Source organism: Natrix helvetica (assembly GCF_964273705.1).
Source record: "Natrix helvetica genome assembly, chromosome: 1".
Taxonomy (NCBI): domain Eukaryota; kingdom Metazoa; phylum Chordata; class Lepidosauria; order Squamata; family Natricidae; genus Natrix; species Natrix helvetica.
The window spans coordinates 228,697,412-228,711,619 of record NC_138548.1 but is presented as its reverse complement, the minus strand read 5'-3'; the positions used below and the strand labels follow the sequence as shown (position 1 = coordinate 228,711,619).

General features: G+C 37.6%; 1 protein-coding gene across 2 annotated transcripts in view; it reads right to left on the bottom strand.

Annotated features, from left to right (window-relative positions):
* ATAD5 (ATPase family AAA domain containing 5) overlaps positions 1 to 12,917 on the bottom strand; it is a 33,988-nt gene extending 21,071 nt beyond the window's left edge. Inside the window, exons 1-10 of one of the 2 annotated variants that reach the window (XM_081933134.1) lie at positions 12,732 to 12,917; positions 9,437 to 11,094; positions 8,726 to 8,780; positions 7,435 to 7,605; positions 6,048 to 6,171; positions 5,179 to 5,257; positions 2,624 to 2,805; positions 1,926 to 2,086; positions 824 to 968; positions 241 to 513 (exon numbers count right to left, since the gene is read on the bottom strand). In XM_081933134.1, coding sequence (XP_081789260.1) covers positions 241 to 513; positions 824 to 968; positions 1,926 to 2,086; positions 2,624 to 2,805; positions 5,179 to 5,257; positions 6,048 to 6,171; positions 7,435 to 7,605; positions 8,726 to 8,780; positions 9,437 to 11,094; positions 12,732 to 12,782 — 2,899 coding nt within the window. In that variant the 5' untranslated portion in view covers positions 12,783 to 12,917. The remainder of the gene's footprint in view (positions 1 to 240; positions 514 to 823; positions 969 to 1,925; positions 2,087 to 2,623; positions 2,806 to 5,178; positions 5,258 to 6,047; positions 6,172 to 7,434; positions 7,606 to 8,725; positions 8,781 to 9,436; positions 11,095 to 12,731) is intronic. The other variant, XM_081933135.1, reaches the window with a different exon arrangement.
* Positions 12,918 to 14,208: the final 1,291 nt, after the last annotated feature.

Genomic DNA, 14,208 nt, shown 5'->3' with positions numbered 1-14,208 from the left:
CTGCATCACTATTACTATATTAGTCTTCTCATCGTTCCTATCACCCATCTCCTCCCACTTATGACTGTATGACTGTAACTTTGTTGCTTGTATCCTTACGATTTATATTGATATTATTTCCTAGTATGATTTGATTGCTTATTTATACCCTATTACTATCATTCTTGGCCAATAAAGAATTCCATTCTATTCTTTCTATTCTATTCTATTTTCTAAAGCATTCAGAGTAAAGCCAGTTACCAGAAAGACAGGTGATCTTTGATCCAGACTGAGAATCTTCTGTTATTTTCATCTCAGATTCTTTCACCTTATCCATATCAATTATGAGGCTATTTTCTTCACCGGTTGGTTTCGTACCTGGTATCTGGGAAGGGCTTTTTGATAATTCAAGCTCTGATTTTTCCTTCCGGCTCTTTCTTTTGCATTTGCGATCTCCAGTTTTTCGTTTCCGTTTGCCTTCTTTCTGCACTTCAACTGTGATTGTTTCAGAATTAACAGATTCACATTTATTTACTGGTTTTAGGGAGAGAAAAAAAGCAAGATGTCATATCTCTGTGCATTTCTAGCATCAATATTTAACATATCCAAAAGATAATAGGACTATAGTCTTAAATATTGTATAGTTCTGTGCATATTTTAACGTTCTCTTCCAGCTATCTGTGCTCTCAAAGTGAATCTATTGAGAATTAGGTAAATCCCCCAGGACAGACTAACATCAATTTTTCTGGAGAATATATTTCCCTCAATTAAATATTTTACTTCTCAGTAAATCCATATATTTTGCATTATCTACACAATAACTTTAATTACACATACTGCCAACCTTGTTTATTGTTTTCAGGAGGACATTGTTTTTTCCAAAGTAGATCAAAAAATGGTTTCACTGGAAACTGAGCATTGAAAGATTGAATCTCTTCCAACAAAACATCCCTCTGCATTTTGGAAAACACTGGTCGCCATCCAGATGGCTGCAAATTAAAAAAAAACATTTATTGCTTGCATACTGAATATTTCTGGTAATTAATGATTGTTTGAAAAGAACACAATATCTCTAGAAACTATGTAGTATATGGGGTAATAAAATTCACTTCAACAATAAAAAAAATTCACATAAAATTTGTCCACATGCATTATTCATATACAATTTTAAGTCGTGATTCCTATGAATTTTGATTCATCATTCTTGGTTAAATGTAATCCTTTGGAGAGGAATGACTGATATTTTCCTTCCTTCTTTCCTTCCTTCCTCTGTATTTTCTTTTGCTATCTTTGATCTTGTGCTGTTTTTGTCTTTTTTATACTATTATTTGTTTTTAAACGATTTAGCAATTGTAAGCTGCCCAACAGTCATTAAGAGTTAGGCAACATATAAATTTAATTTTTGGTGCTGCTGCTGTTATATTATTAGTGTTGGTATCCTTGGATTGGTGACATTGTTCAGTGGGTGGCGTTCCTTCTTTCAAGAGTCAGGCATTGGAATTTCATTTTAATGTGTGTGCTGATGTGTATACAGATAAATGACAATGAAAGTTATTTTACCTTAATTTAATAAATGCCATTCCATGTAATATTGTTCTTATGTCAGTAAAATCACATATATAATTCTACCAAAACTTCCCTAAACCCCAGTAAGACACTTCTAAAATGTAAAATCCACAATAATTTAAGTAAGTAAGAACCTAAAGACAAGGACTAACTTAGCTTATAATTCCTGGCTCATAAAAAAAGGCAAATCAAAAGTCATTAAACTTTCTTGCTGAATTCCTATGGTTATGAAAACTGTTCCCACCACTGGGAGAGCAATCAGGCAGCTGCACTAGCATGTGATTTGCAAACAACAGTGAGAATCCTGGATCTCTATTTTGTGTTTTAAGTGTCGCAATGTTTACTCAAAATGGTCATAAAAATGATGATAAAATACTAACCACCACAACTGCAGAATCATTGCTATTAAGTTGCGTAGCTAAAACTGAGAGTTCGCCCAGGGAAAGAGTAAGTTTTGCCACATCAGTTACTTCAGAATTCACGTCCTTAAGTCTAGTAAAGAAGGGACAAGACGGTGGTGCCAATCTCCACATCAAGCATCCTACAAAAGAATAAAAATTCAATTAACAACTTTTTAGAAAGTTATTCTTGAATAGAAATTATAGGAAAATCAAATGATGGGGCAATATTCATTCATCATTGATAATTTACAAGTGTCTCGGGGGAAAGCTAGACAAAGTACTGCAGAAATCAATATTGTATAAAAAGAATCACTCTAATGAAATGAACTTAAGCACAAAATAAACACCTGACTATTAAGTTCTCTAAGCAAAAACTCATTGGTTGGCTTGCCTAATAACATAGATGCAACATTACTGCGCACTTAGTAGTTTTCACCCCTATACAACCTACTTTTATATTTCTAGTCTCTTCTTTGGCTATGTTTTCTTAATATCTGGTGTCTTATTCCTCCAAAGTGCTAAGATTCTGATGTAAAATACTTCCATAAACACAAAATAATTACATAATCAAATAAGAACATTTAATGTATTAAATGTGTCCATAAACTACCCCTTGAAGTGAAAACATTCAATAACTTAATATTTATTAGAAAAACTTCCAACAGATCAGCACTCACCACTGTCCTTCTGCTGAACATGGATCACTTTTTGAAAACACGAATTAGCAGCCGAATATGCTTCCAACACCGCTGCTTTTTTTGCAATCTTTTTCTTTAAAGATTCTGGCAAACCGCTCATTAAAAAATCACGTTTTGCTTTGAACTCTGTGTAATCTTGCGAGTTTTCAGATTCATCTTCACTAATGAAAATGACAACCAAAAATAGCTTCAGTACACAGCAACTGATTACAGCAATGCTTTTTTGTAAAGATCCGAAGAAGCTTACTAAGAATATTCAATGAGATCAGTAAAAAAAAAAGTTTTTTGAAAACAAAAATGACCTCCCCCTGCAATGTATAACCAAAAGGGAGTTTCAAATATTCCCTATTAGCAAGGCAAACGTGAGGTCAAGTAGACCATAGTTAGTCCTCAATTTATAATTGCTCCCTTAGCAACCAAAGTTATAAGTCTTCCCAAAAAGTACTTATGACTGAAGTTGTGATAGGCCGTTCCCCAGTCATGTGTTCACATTTCAGGTGCTTACAAATGCACCTGCATTTACAACTGTTTCCAGCATCCTATGGTCAGCCACTAGTCTAGAATGGTATAGGGCTGTGATGCAAACCTATGATACGAATGCCACAGATGGCAGGCAGAGCCATTTGTTAGGGAACGCGAGGAGATGCCCTGTTAGCTGGCCAGCGCGCATGCGCACACTAGCCAACTGACTTCGGCCTTCTTTTGAGGCCGTTTTTCGCCCTCCGGAGCCTTCAGGAAGCTTCACTGAAGGCTCCGGAGGGCGAAAAACAGAACTACGGACAAACCGGAAGGCACAATTCCTGAATTTCCAGGTTCCCTGTAGGTGCGTGTTATTCTGTTATTATTCTGTAATTCTGACCAGCCTGCTGTCTGACACTAGTTCTTTCTGAAATACTCTATTGGAGTATTTGGGCTTCTATACCTGGGGGACTTTGGAGTCTTGTGGGCTTTCAGACATTGGAGACTTTGATACTTGGAGTCTTGCGGTCTTCTAAACCTGGGGGACTTCAATCGTGCTGAATATGGATAAGCTCGGGGTTTCATAACTTCCATGGGGCTGCCTCTGGTATTCTATTCAGAGGTCCCCAACCCTTGGTCTGCAACCTGGTGTTGGGCCACGGCCCCTTGGAAACCAGGCTGTGTAAGCGGCAGGCGAGTGTGCGAAGCTCTCCCAGTTCATAGAGCCGGAAAGGTAGGGGACCACTGTACTAAATCTTAATACACATTGGCAGGCAGTTGCATATTAAAAAAAGCAAGGAACGTTCTACCACATGTTGTGGAGCTGCCCCAACGTTAGAAAATATTGGTGTAAGATAAGAAAGTGGCTCGAAGAGATAACTGAGCAGAGGATAGAGTTGAAGCTGGAATTGTTCCTCCTGGGAATCTTTGATGGGAAAATGGAGAAAAAAGTACAATACATAACGCTACACATATTAACCGCAAGCAGAATCGTTTTAGCACAGAATTGGAAACAAACAGATACTCCCCCAGACCCAATTACAAGAAGGAAAATCTATGAATGTGCAGAAATGGATAGACTGTCTATGGAAATGAAGGAGAGGGAAGAAACCGAGTACTATCAAATTTGGAATAGATGGTATTCCTTGAGAGTAAACGTATAACTTAAGGTACAAACAGTAAAAGTATAATATACAGAGTGTATTTAAATAAGCATATAACTTACGATAATGACATAGAGATAGAGTTTTTTTGTAAATAAGATTGTTACGAAAGATATGGATAGTGATATGGAAAACCTGTTACAAGTATAAATTTGTGTTTTGTCTTTTAAATGTTAGAAAATTCAGTAAACACTATTTTAAAAAAAGATGTTCTTGATGCATCTTGAAATAGATGGATCGTTATTCAAAGATAAGAGGACACTGCTGTGGTCCTCTTATGGTCCTCAATGGTCAGCCCATTGTTACAGTCAGATCATTTTCTGAGCAATTTGCAGTTTGTTGATATAATTGTCTTCTACAAGAATGGGAGACCAATTCAGATAGAGGCTATGGGCCTATAGGCTGTTTAGGACGTTCAGAGATGAATGGAGGTGGGCAATTTACTGTGCACCTTATTCAATTCTTTAATATACAGAGTACAAAGATATTGAATAAGATTGCCTGAATGGCATCTCAATAATAGTTGTTCCCAAGGGGCATCTAGGTTTACTAAAGACCTTTGGATGATGAAAGAACTAAAGAGAGACCAATAGAAGAGAATATATGTAACTTGAGGGTTGAACCATGGAGTTCTTTCCGAACTTGGTTATTTGCTTGCAGACGTTACCCAGCTAAGTAACACCATCAGTGTATACATACGTACAACACATCCTTTTTCCAAGTTGAACATGATTTGCAAACATGCTTCTATCAAATGTGTGTCTGAGCACTAACTGAAGCTACACATTTTTGAATCAAGAGGCTTCAGGCTCAACAAATAAATACTAGCAAAATGCAATTTTCAATTTAATTTAGAGACAGAGTAACGCCCATAGTTATATCGTTATATCCACGTAATGATAATGGACTGACCTGGATTTGATAACAATAACTGCAGCATCTGTAGATTTTTTGGTTTTTTTCCTAATTGCCAAAGACATTTTCTCCTTCCCTTTAAAGAAAACATATTGCTGAATTACTATTAAATTATGTATAGGCAACACTTTAGTCTTACTCTAGTAATGAAACAACATAAGAGAAATGAAAATCTCTTAATGAATCATTCATTTTTATGAATCTTTCCAGGCACTATTACACAATTTTACACAGTGACAAAGCTCCCCTATTTTTCTCTTTTTAATTATGGCTCTATCTTAGCCAGCAAATTTATGGCTGTTATTTACACAATTACAAAGGGACAGGGTTTATAATCACAGATCTCACTTTGTTTGTCTCTGTTGTAGTCACTGAACATATTGTAAACTAGCTGGATACCTGTGCTCCATTACAAAACTATGTGATCAGGCTCCTCTCCCTTCCCTTCTCTCTCTCAGGCTTGCCCCACAGAGGCCTCTCCTATCTTATCCCCTTCTCTCCCTCAGTCTAACACCATCAGAGTATTTTTCAGGTAGGGAGGGGGAGTAGAATGTCTAAACTGCCAGCCCACAGGCCGGATGAGTCACGCGCTGGCCACATCCACGCCCAAGCGGCAGTTGGAACAGAGTTCTTTTCAGGTGGGGAGGGGGAGTAGAACGTCTAACTCCTTAGCATCAGAGTGTGTTAATAATAATAAAAGAAATACTGATGATCTGATGGTCATTTTGAAAAATCCCTTCTTAGCGAGCATCTAGAAGCCAAGAGGAACATACGTGCCAAATTTCAAGTTTGTAGGCTTTACGGTTCGGAAATTTCGTGAGTGGTATTTTACTTTTATATATATATAGATAAGTAACATTTATTACCATTTGATGTCTTAGTTGCCTTCACAAATTTGGTCCTTTTCCCCAATACATCATTTACACTTTGGAGTTTTTTGGGATTTTCTATGTGGTCTGAAACAGTGCCTGAATCCAGAGCCTGGGAGTTCTGCATAAAAACAAATATTAACAAATTATTATTACCACTCAAAGACTGGAGGAATCTTTGATTGCCTGTTGGTGATGTGTAGGTGCATACTTCATCAACTTGCTCCCTTGTTTTTCCCCCCAATAATTGTTGAAATTTTCTAACCTTTGATGCATAAATTCTCTGGTAAATTAATATGCCTTTATATTTCATGCAATGTTAGTAAGTCCATGGAGCTCAGGGCATATTATAGCTCCATGGCCAATATACCACTTCACAGTTCTTTACAACTGTCTCTAAGTAATTTACAAAGTCAGAATATTTTCCCCAACAATCAGGATCCTCATTTTACCAATCTTGGAAGGATGAAAAGTTGAGTCAACCTTGAGTCCTGCCAGGATCAAATTCCTAGCAGTGAACGGAATTAACCTGCAATACTGCATTCTAACCAGTGCACCACCCTGGCATATATAATAAATGTAGCAAATTATTACAAACATGATTTATCATGAACATATGGCTCAGTTTTATCATGTTCTCTTCAAGCAGTTCTAGGCCTAAGTAACAGATGCTATTCCCATAACAAATCTACAATGAATGAAAGGGATGCTCTCTGGTTAGAGGACCAAAGAAGATCCTTGCAGATGACTCAGTAAGCCCAAAACAAACAATAGGACAGCTGGTTTCTAACTGCCACTAAGAAAGAAGCCACTAAGTAAGAGCAAACATCCAAAAAATAAGCTTAAAATTGAAACCTTTTGTACAGAACAAATATCTTAATAAGTGCTCTTCCTTCTTCTCCTTATTTCCAATGTTATACTTAGTTTTGAATGAAAAAGCTAAATAATCATAATGCTGGTAACATCAATGTCCTAAGCGGTAACTTATATTGATAGGATATCTAGTTTTTCTTTCTTCTTCTCTATGTTCAATACTCTAAGGTACCTAAATAATAGAATATTAAGAATGTAAGTATACTGTATTGAAATAATGTATCAAGATTTACAGTAACACAATAATATAGGGAAAAAATAATATATGGCATGCTTTCATGTTATTGTGCTCTCCAAATCTACTCATTATAACTTAGAAAACACTTGGGCTGGTTGTAAAGTTTCTATTGCTTTTCTTTTTTTGCTATAATTAAACTTCAAATGAATGTAAAATGAAACATGTAAATCAAAGCCAAGTTTATTAAGTTATTTCAAACTCAACAGGAAACATTTCAGTTAATTTCAACAGCAAAATTATGATTACATAAATCAGTGATCTCAACAGACTTACTTCTATCTTTTCTAAATGTTTCTTTTCAGCAAGAGCCCGTTGTCTGGAAGAGCGTCTTAAAGATATGTGGAATGCTTCTTCCATGGTTCTTGATATTCGATTATGCTGTACAGCCTTTGCTTTCTCAACCAATTTCTTTGCTTTGAAAATATTACTAGAAGTTGAATTCATCTACCACAAAAATGAAAAATAATTAACGGCTGTGAGCTGAAATACATGCACCCTTTCCTAACTGTGTTTTTCCTTCCTATAAGATACCTCTGACTATAATGAACAGTTTTAATACCACATATTAAGTAGACCTCTGATATGATGTAAAACAGGAAAATAATTAGAGAGTTATAACAAATGTGTACATTGCACACACCGTATTTTTTAGAGTATAAGTCGCAGCTTATTCCCTCAAAAAAGAGGGTGGAAATCTGGGTGCGCCTTATACCCCGAATACAGCAATTTTTTTTGGCTCCAGAAAATCCACCCCCTTCACCAAAATGGCCTTGCATAGCCTTTAGGAGGCTTTCAGACTGCTCCTGGGGGCGGGGGAGGGCAGAAATTAGCGAACAATGGGCCATTTTTTGCTCAATTTTGCTCTTCCAGCTCTCAGGAGCACTCTATAAGCCTCCTAAAGGCTATGCATGCCCTTTTTTTAAGAAAAAAAGGCCAGTTTTTGTGAAAAACGGGTTGATTTTTGCTCGTTTTTGCCGCCCCCTACCGCCCAGGAGCACTCTACAAGCCTCCTAAAGACGATTCATACTCTTTTTTTGAAAAAAAAATAAACCAGGCCCGTTTTCACGAAAAACAGGCTGTTTTTGGGAGGTCTGCAGAGTGCAAAACCTTTTTTTTTTTAATTTGCCTCTTCAAAATCTTGGTGCATCTTATACTCAGGTGCTTCTTATATAGTACATACATATACAAATTTCCAACCATTCTACTGAAAGAGCCAGTATACTCATTTGCAAAATGTCTAAGTGCAGCAAGATCAGTAAATGCCTCAAATTTGCTTTCATTACTCTGCCCATTCATTCTCTAAGTATATTATTTGACCGCAAGATAATGCATGTAATTGAAAATTTAAGTTACATGATCATAAGAATGGGAAACTTAGCTTAGTGTAAATATTTTCCATGAAGTGTGAAAATAAGCCTGTGCAAACCTTATATTTTTCATGGGTTTAAGAGGCTTAATTTTCATACATCATTCAAAGGTCATTTTCACATTTTAAATCCAGCTATCTAACCTTAATTTTTTACAATGATGCTTCAAGGGTTAATTTCATTCAGATTTATCATACCTTTACATTCTGATGCGTAGATCTGTCTGAGGTATTAATTCGGGTGAACTTCATCCTGTATAAAAAAAAAAAAAAAACCCACTCCATAATGTTAAACTTTTTAAAGAAATGCAACTTTAGTATGTTTTGAAACCCTGATAAGTTTCTATTTCCAGACAAAATTATGTAACATTCATTACTTTTAGTCTCAAAATATTATCTAATAAAATTTATTTATTAGAAATAAATAAAATATATATATATTAGGGGATTAGGGGACTGGAGGCCAAAACCTATGAGGAATGGTTGAAGGAATTGGGTATGTTTAGTTTAATGAAAAGAAGGACCAGGGGAGATATCATAGCAGTGTTCCAATATCTCAGGGGCTGCCACAAAGAAGAGGGAGTCAAGCTATTCTCCAAGGCACCTGAGGGTAGAACAAGAAGCAATGGGTGGAAACTAATCAAGGAGAGAAGCAACTTAGAACTGAGGAGAAATTTCCTCACAGTTGGAACAATTAATCAGTGGAACAACTTTCCTCCAAAAGTTGTGAATGCTCCAACACTGGAAGTTTTAAAGATGTTGGATAACCATTTGTCTGAAATGCTATAGGGTTTCCTGTTTAGGCAGGGGGTTGGACTAGAAGACCTCCAAGGTTCCTTCCAACTCTGTTATTCTATTCTATTCTATTCTATTCTATTCTATTCTATTAATATGTAAAAATAACATTACCTTATTGGGCTGTTTGAATCAAAGGGCTCAGTTATCACTTCAGCTGTATACAAGTCATTTTTAAAGGATCGCTTTGTTTTAGGAGTCGAAGTCTGCAGAGGGCAAGCATCTGGTGGATTTTCAGTAACAGGCTGTGAAACCATGGCTTTTTCTGGTGTACTCTGGCTTCTCTTTTGCCGACAATGTCTTCTCAATCTCTTACTTTTTTGAGAAAATTCTTTTTCTTTCTCAGTTGGTGTTGTCCTATTAATTGGCCCATGGGCATTATTATTCTGGTTATCATTAATATCGAAATCCTTCTCTTTTGCTTCCACTATGCCCTTCCGCTTTTTGGATTTATTTCTTACTCTGGTGCTATCACATTTTTTCATAACGTCATGGGCAATGCCACTACCATAAGCCATCAATGCATTATTTGCAGGTTTTTGGTTAGACTCATCTTCGCATTCTTCCCCTTCTAATTTGTGGCTTGCTAGTTTTTCTTCAACATCTTTCGGCTTACTAGGTCCCCTTTTAGCTCCATTTTTCATGACATCTGCTCCTGGCTGCCTAAAAGCTTTCATAAATTGGTATCGTTCTTCTGCAGTGCATTTCGATTTCACAGTCTCTGAACCTGCACTTTCTAATACTGCCAGTTCTAACTCCTCTTCTGCAATCACCACATTGGACTTTCTTTTTTGAGTCACCTGTTCAATATACTCCATTTCTGAGGAAGCTGGACTCTTTTTTACTTTGGCTTTCCTTTTGGGGTTTACAAAAATAGAGGCAATTTTCTGGGACCGGAGAGATTTTGGAGGGACAGAATGAATTTGGGCGAGGACAGTCACTTTCTTAAGTGGCAAATCTTGAGTATCTTGATCAACGTCTGTTTTATCCGAGGCAACAAAATCGTCAGGTGTCTGTGTTCTTGGAATCTGCTCGAAGTCTTCTCCTTGGCTTTTTAAGAAGTCTTCAAATGATACAGTGACAGTATTGTATGGTGTCATTGGTGCTCTAGCCTCAGGATCCAGAGTAAGCACTACAGTTTTATTTTTTGATTCAGTGAGAGACGCAATTTGTTTATTAGTTTCTTTATGTGAATCCTTTGTCTGTGTCTCAGGGATAGAATTTTCGAACAAGTCCATTTCATTCTTAGGCTTCCTTCTTTTTAATTTTTTTGTATTGCTTTTTACTATTTTAGATTTTCTTTCCTCATTCTTATAGCTAACTTTATTGAGAAGGCCTTCACCACAAACATTTAATGCCTGTTCTCCATTTGTGAGGTCAATCAATGCAATATCGTTGTGACTCATGAAACTAGCCTTAGAGTTTTCTTCTTGTGGATTGGCTGTTTCTTTATCATTATCCTTATTCACTTCTACCAAAGGCTCAGGCATTTTATCAGTTTTTAATTTATTATTTAATTTATTCTGCTTTCCTCTCGACTTAAGTTTCGATGGAGGCTTTGAAGAATTTTCCAGCGATACTAAGTTTGCTTTGCTTTCTTGCTCCAGTAGAGGTGATGGAACTTTCTCATTTATAGGAGTTTTTTTAAAATAATCCATTATATTATTAGACTTTGGTGGTGACAATACGCTCTCAACATTTTTCCCCAATGGCGAAAAATAATTGGTAATTGCTTTAATAGAAATGTTGTCTTCCTTCCGTTTTGTACATGACTAGAAAGAAAGAGCGTAGAAGTAAGTACAATAAAATGCAAATGCAATACCTCATCAAGGTGATATTCACTTTGGAATTATTTTTAAGGATTTTCAGCATATCACTCATAAACGCATGGCATTATTTTTAAGTGTTGCGCAGTGCTTTGGATTCACGACCACAAAGATGTTTTAAAACATTTGGGGGCTGCAAACATCACATCTTTTTGCAGCTTAAAGCACATATTATTTATTTCAGACATGTCTTCTTCTTAACAGGCAACACATTCAGGCTTTAATTTAGAGAACCTAGGCCAACTTCCAGCTGAATTATTAATGCCAGTGCACAAAAATGAAGAAAAAACTGGACAGACATATAGTGTAGATAATCCTTGACTTTTGTTTAGTGACCCACTCAAAGTTACAACCGCACTGAAAAAAGTGATTTACAGCTGGTCCTCACATTTACTACTGTCGCAGCATCCCCACAGTCATTTGATCAAAATTTGGGTATTTGGCAATTGGCATGTGTTTACACCTGTTGCAGCATTTCTGGCTCATGTAGTCATCATTTGTGACCTTCCCAGCTGATATCCGACAAGCAAAGCCAGTGGGAGAAGCTGGATTCCGGTAACGACTACAAGGATTCATTCAACAACCATGGCAAAAAAAGTCACGAAATTGAGCAGGAATCACTTAATAACTGCCTTGCTTAGCAATGGGAAACCTGATACCAACTGCCATTGTAAGTCGAGGACTACCTTTTGTATTACAGCAGATTGCTTTCCTAATTTCTTTTTCATGATTCAAGAAGAACAAAGTAGCCATGCCTATTGAAACAAAAATATGGATGGGAGCACAATCTGGCCACTACATCTGTCATCATATCGATGGCCAGGGTTGACAAACAAACTAATACCAGTGAAACAGATCACGGATAAGAAAATGCCCTTAAATAGGAAATACAAGGTTCTACTAGAATCATTACCAGGCATCGGATAAGTCTTAACACAATTTCTATACTGTGCGAAGAAATCTTGACAACTATAACTAGTTTAATTAACTTTCCAGGGTATTTCTTGTCTGACACTACAATCCTAAAAAGAGGACCACATTATTACAGTCTTTGAATTCCATGGAGCCAAATCCCGGTGGCCCTTCTTGAGTCCTCCGGGTTGGGAATTACAGTATGCAGAAAGACCAGAAAGTCCAGTTGCCTCTTGAAAAAAGCACCTTTGGGACACCCTCTCCATATAGACAGTAGGCAGAAAGAGTTCCTTTTGAAAGCTAGCAAAAGAACAGTAGAGTTTGACACCGCCTCTCTCCAACCTTGGATTTCACAGCCCAAGGATCAGCTGCCAAGGATCCTCGGTTTTGGGAGGGATCGCGCTAAAGGAGATACATGAAATCAACAGGCTAATACAGGCAAAAAGACAATTTCATTCCCGCCTTAAAATCCAGATTAACAGGCAGATGTTGCATGCATATATTAAAGGGGAAGGCAAGAAGGTGTCCAAAGGTTAAAGCCGGTACAAAGAGATCTCGGCATCCCAACCGCTTTCCCCCTCCGCGCTCGGGCGAGCAAAAGCGCGGAGATCGAAGGGTGTCCCCGCTCTTCTCCCTTTGCTCTGCCTGGCGTCCCTCTCCTCAGCGTTTACCTGGGCAACCCCGTCGGTCGGCGAAGCGGTAGCGGCCGCGAACACGGCCATCTTCCCTGCAAGAAAGCCGCCCGCCGACGGCTCCTATCCGCCATTCAGCGGGAAGAGGAACCGAATCGGAAATTCCCGCGCGAGAAATACAATCGGGCAAACCAGAAAAGACCGCGCGAGAGGCGGGGAAGGGGGAGGGATTTGGAGCGCCGCGACGCTTGGGAGGGAGGGGCGTACGCTCTCGGGAAGCACGTGACAGGAGAGCTCTGCCAAGGCCCGCTCGTTGCCGTGTTCTATGTCACGGGAGCCTCTTAAGCCAATTAGAGGAAGGCTCTTCCCGGCGGGTCGCTGGGCGGGGGGTGGGGGCAGGCAGGAGGTTTTGCTTTGTTTTCAAGGCACAAAGTGATTAAAAGGCTGTTTTGAGCTGAATTCGGCTCCTGGTGGCCGCTTAGTACCGTACTTCATTCTTTCACTAGCAATATTGGAAGTGAGTGCATTGCACTATGTTCTTTTAGGATGTTGCTTTTAATTCATTGTTTTATTTCATTTAATTCAAACATAAATCATACCAGGATACTAAGTAAATTTATATTGTTTACTTAGTATCCTAGTATGATCTATGTTGATTGCTTATTTAGTATCCATGACTATCACTAAGTGTTGTATGGATTGTTTTATGATGAATGTATTTTTAAAATGATTATGATAATGATCTATCACAATTGTGATCACACTGAGAGCTTATGCACGGAAATGACAAATTCCTTGTGACAAGTTCCTAATTACACTTGGCCAATAAAGAATTCTAATGAAGAATTCTAATTCATTGTTTTCCATTAGGATAAATTTCTAGAGAGAAAGCCATATTTATATTATGTAGAAAACTAATGTAAAATCTTGTAAATGTGTCTGCAATGTTTCCAGAACCTTGGGTATGGCCCTCAGAAATTTGTAGTTAAATTGTATTATTTCACTAAATTTAATACAGGCATGCATTAAAACCAGCACAGCGTAATAGGAGCGGAGACAGGTTCAACTCCACCCTCAGCCACAAACTGGGTGACTTCAGAGCATATGTTAGTTACGTAGAAGAATCAGAGGAGGGACCATTATGGTTCATTGCATGGTTAGCCAGATGCTCAGATTGGATTCTTTTATCCGCCTATCCAATCTTTCCCAAAGACCTGGGATAGCCAGATATTGATGTTTGATGGTGTTTAGGAGTATAATCACAGGACATAAACCTGTTCCAAGTAAAGCTGCCTTTTGCAATTGACTGGTGGTGAATTTGTTTCAATTATTGTTATATATACAACAATGTTGAATCAAAGCTGCTTGTTCTTTAGCTGGTGTTGGCCTTCATACGCATCAAATTATTCCCAGGAAATTGGGATTTAGTCTCAGCATAGTAGATACATAGATTCAACTCGTATAGCCTTTTGTAATTGACAGATGGAATTTTTTTTCAATGTGCAGGTTTTCTAAG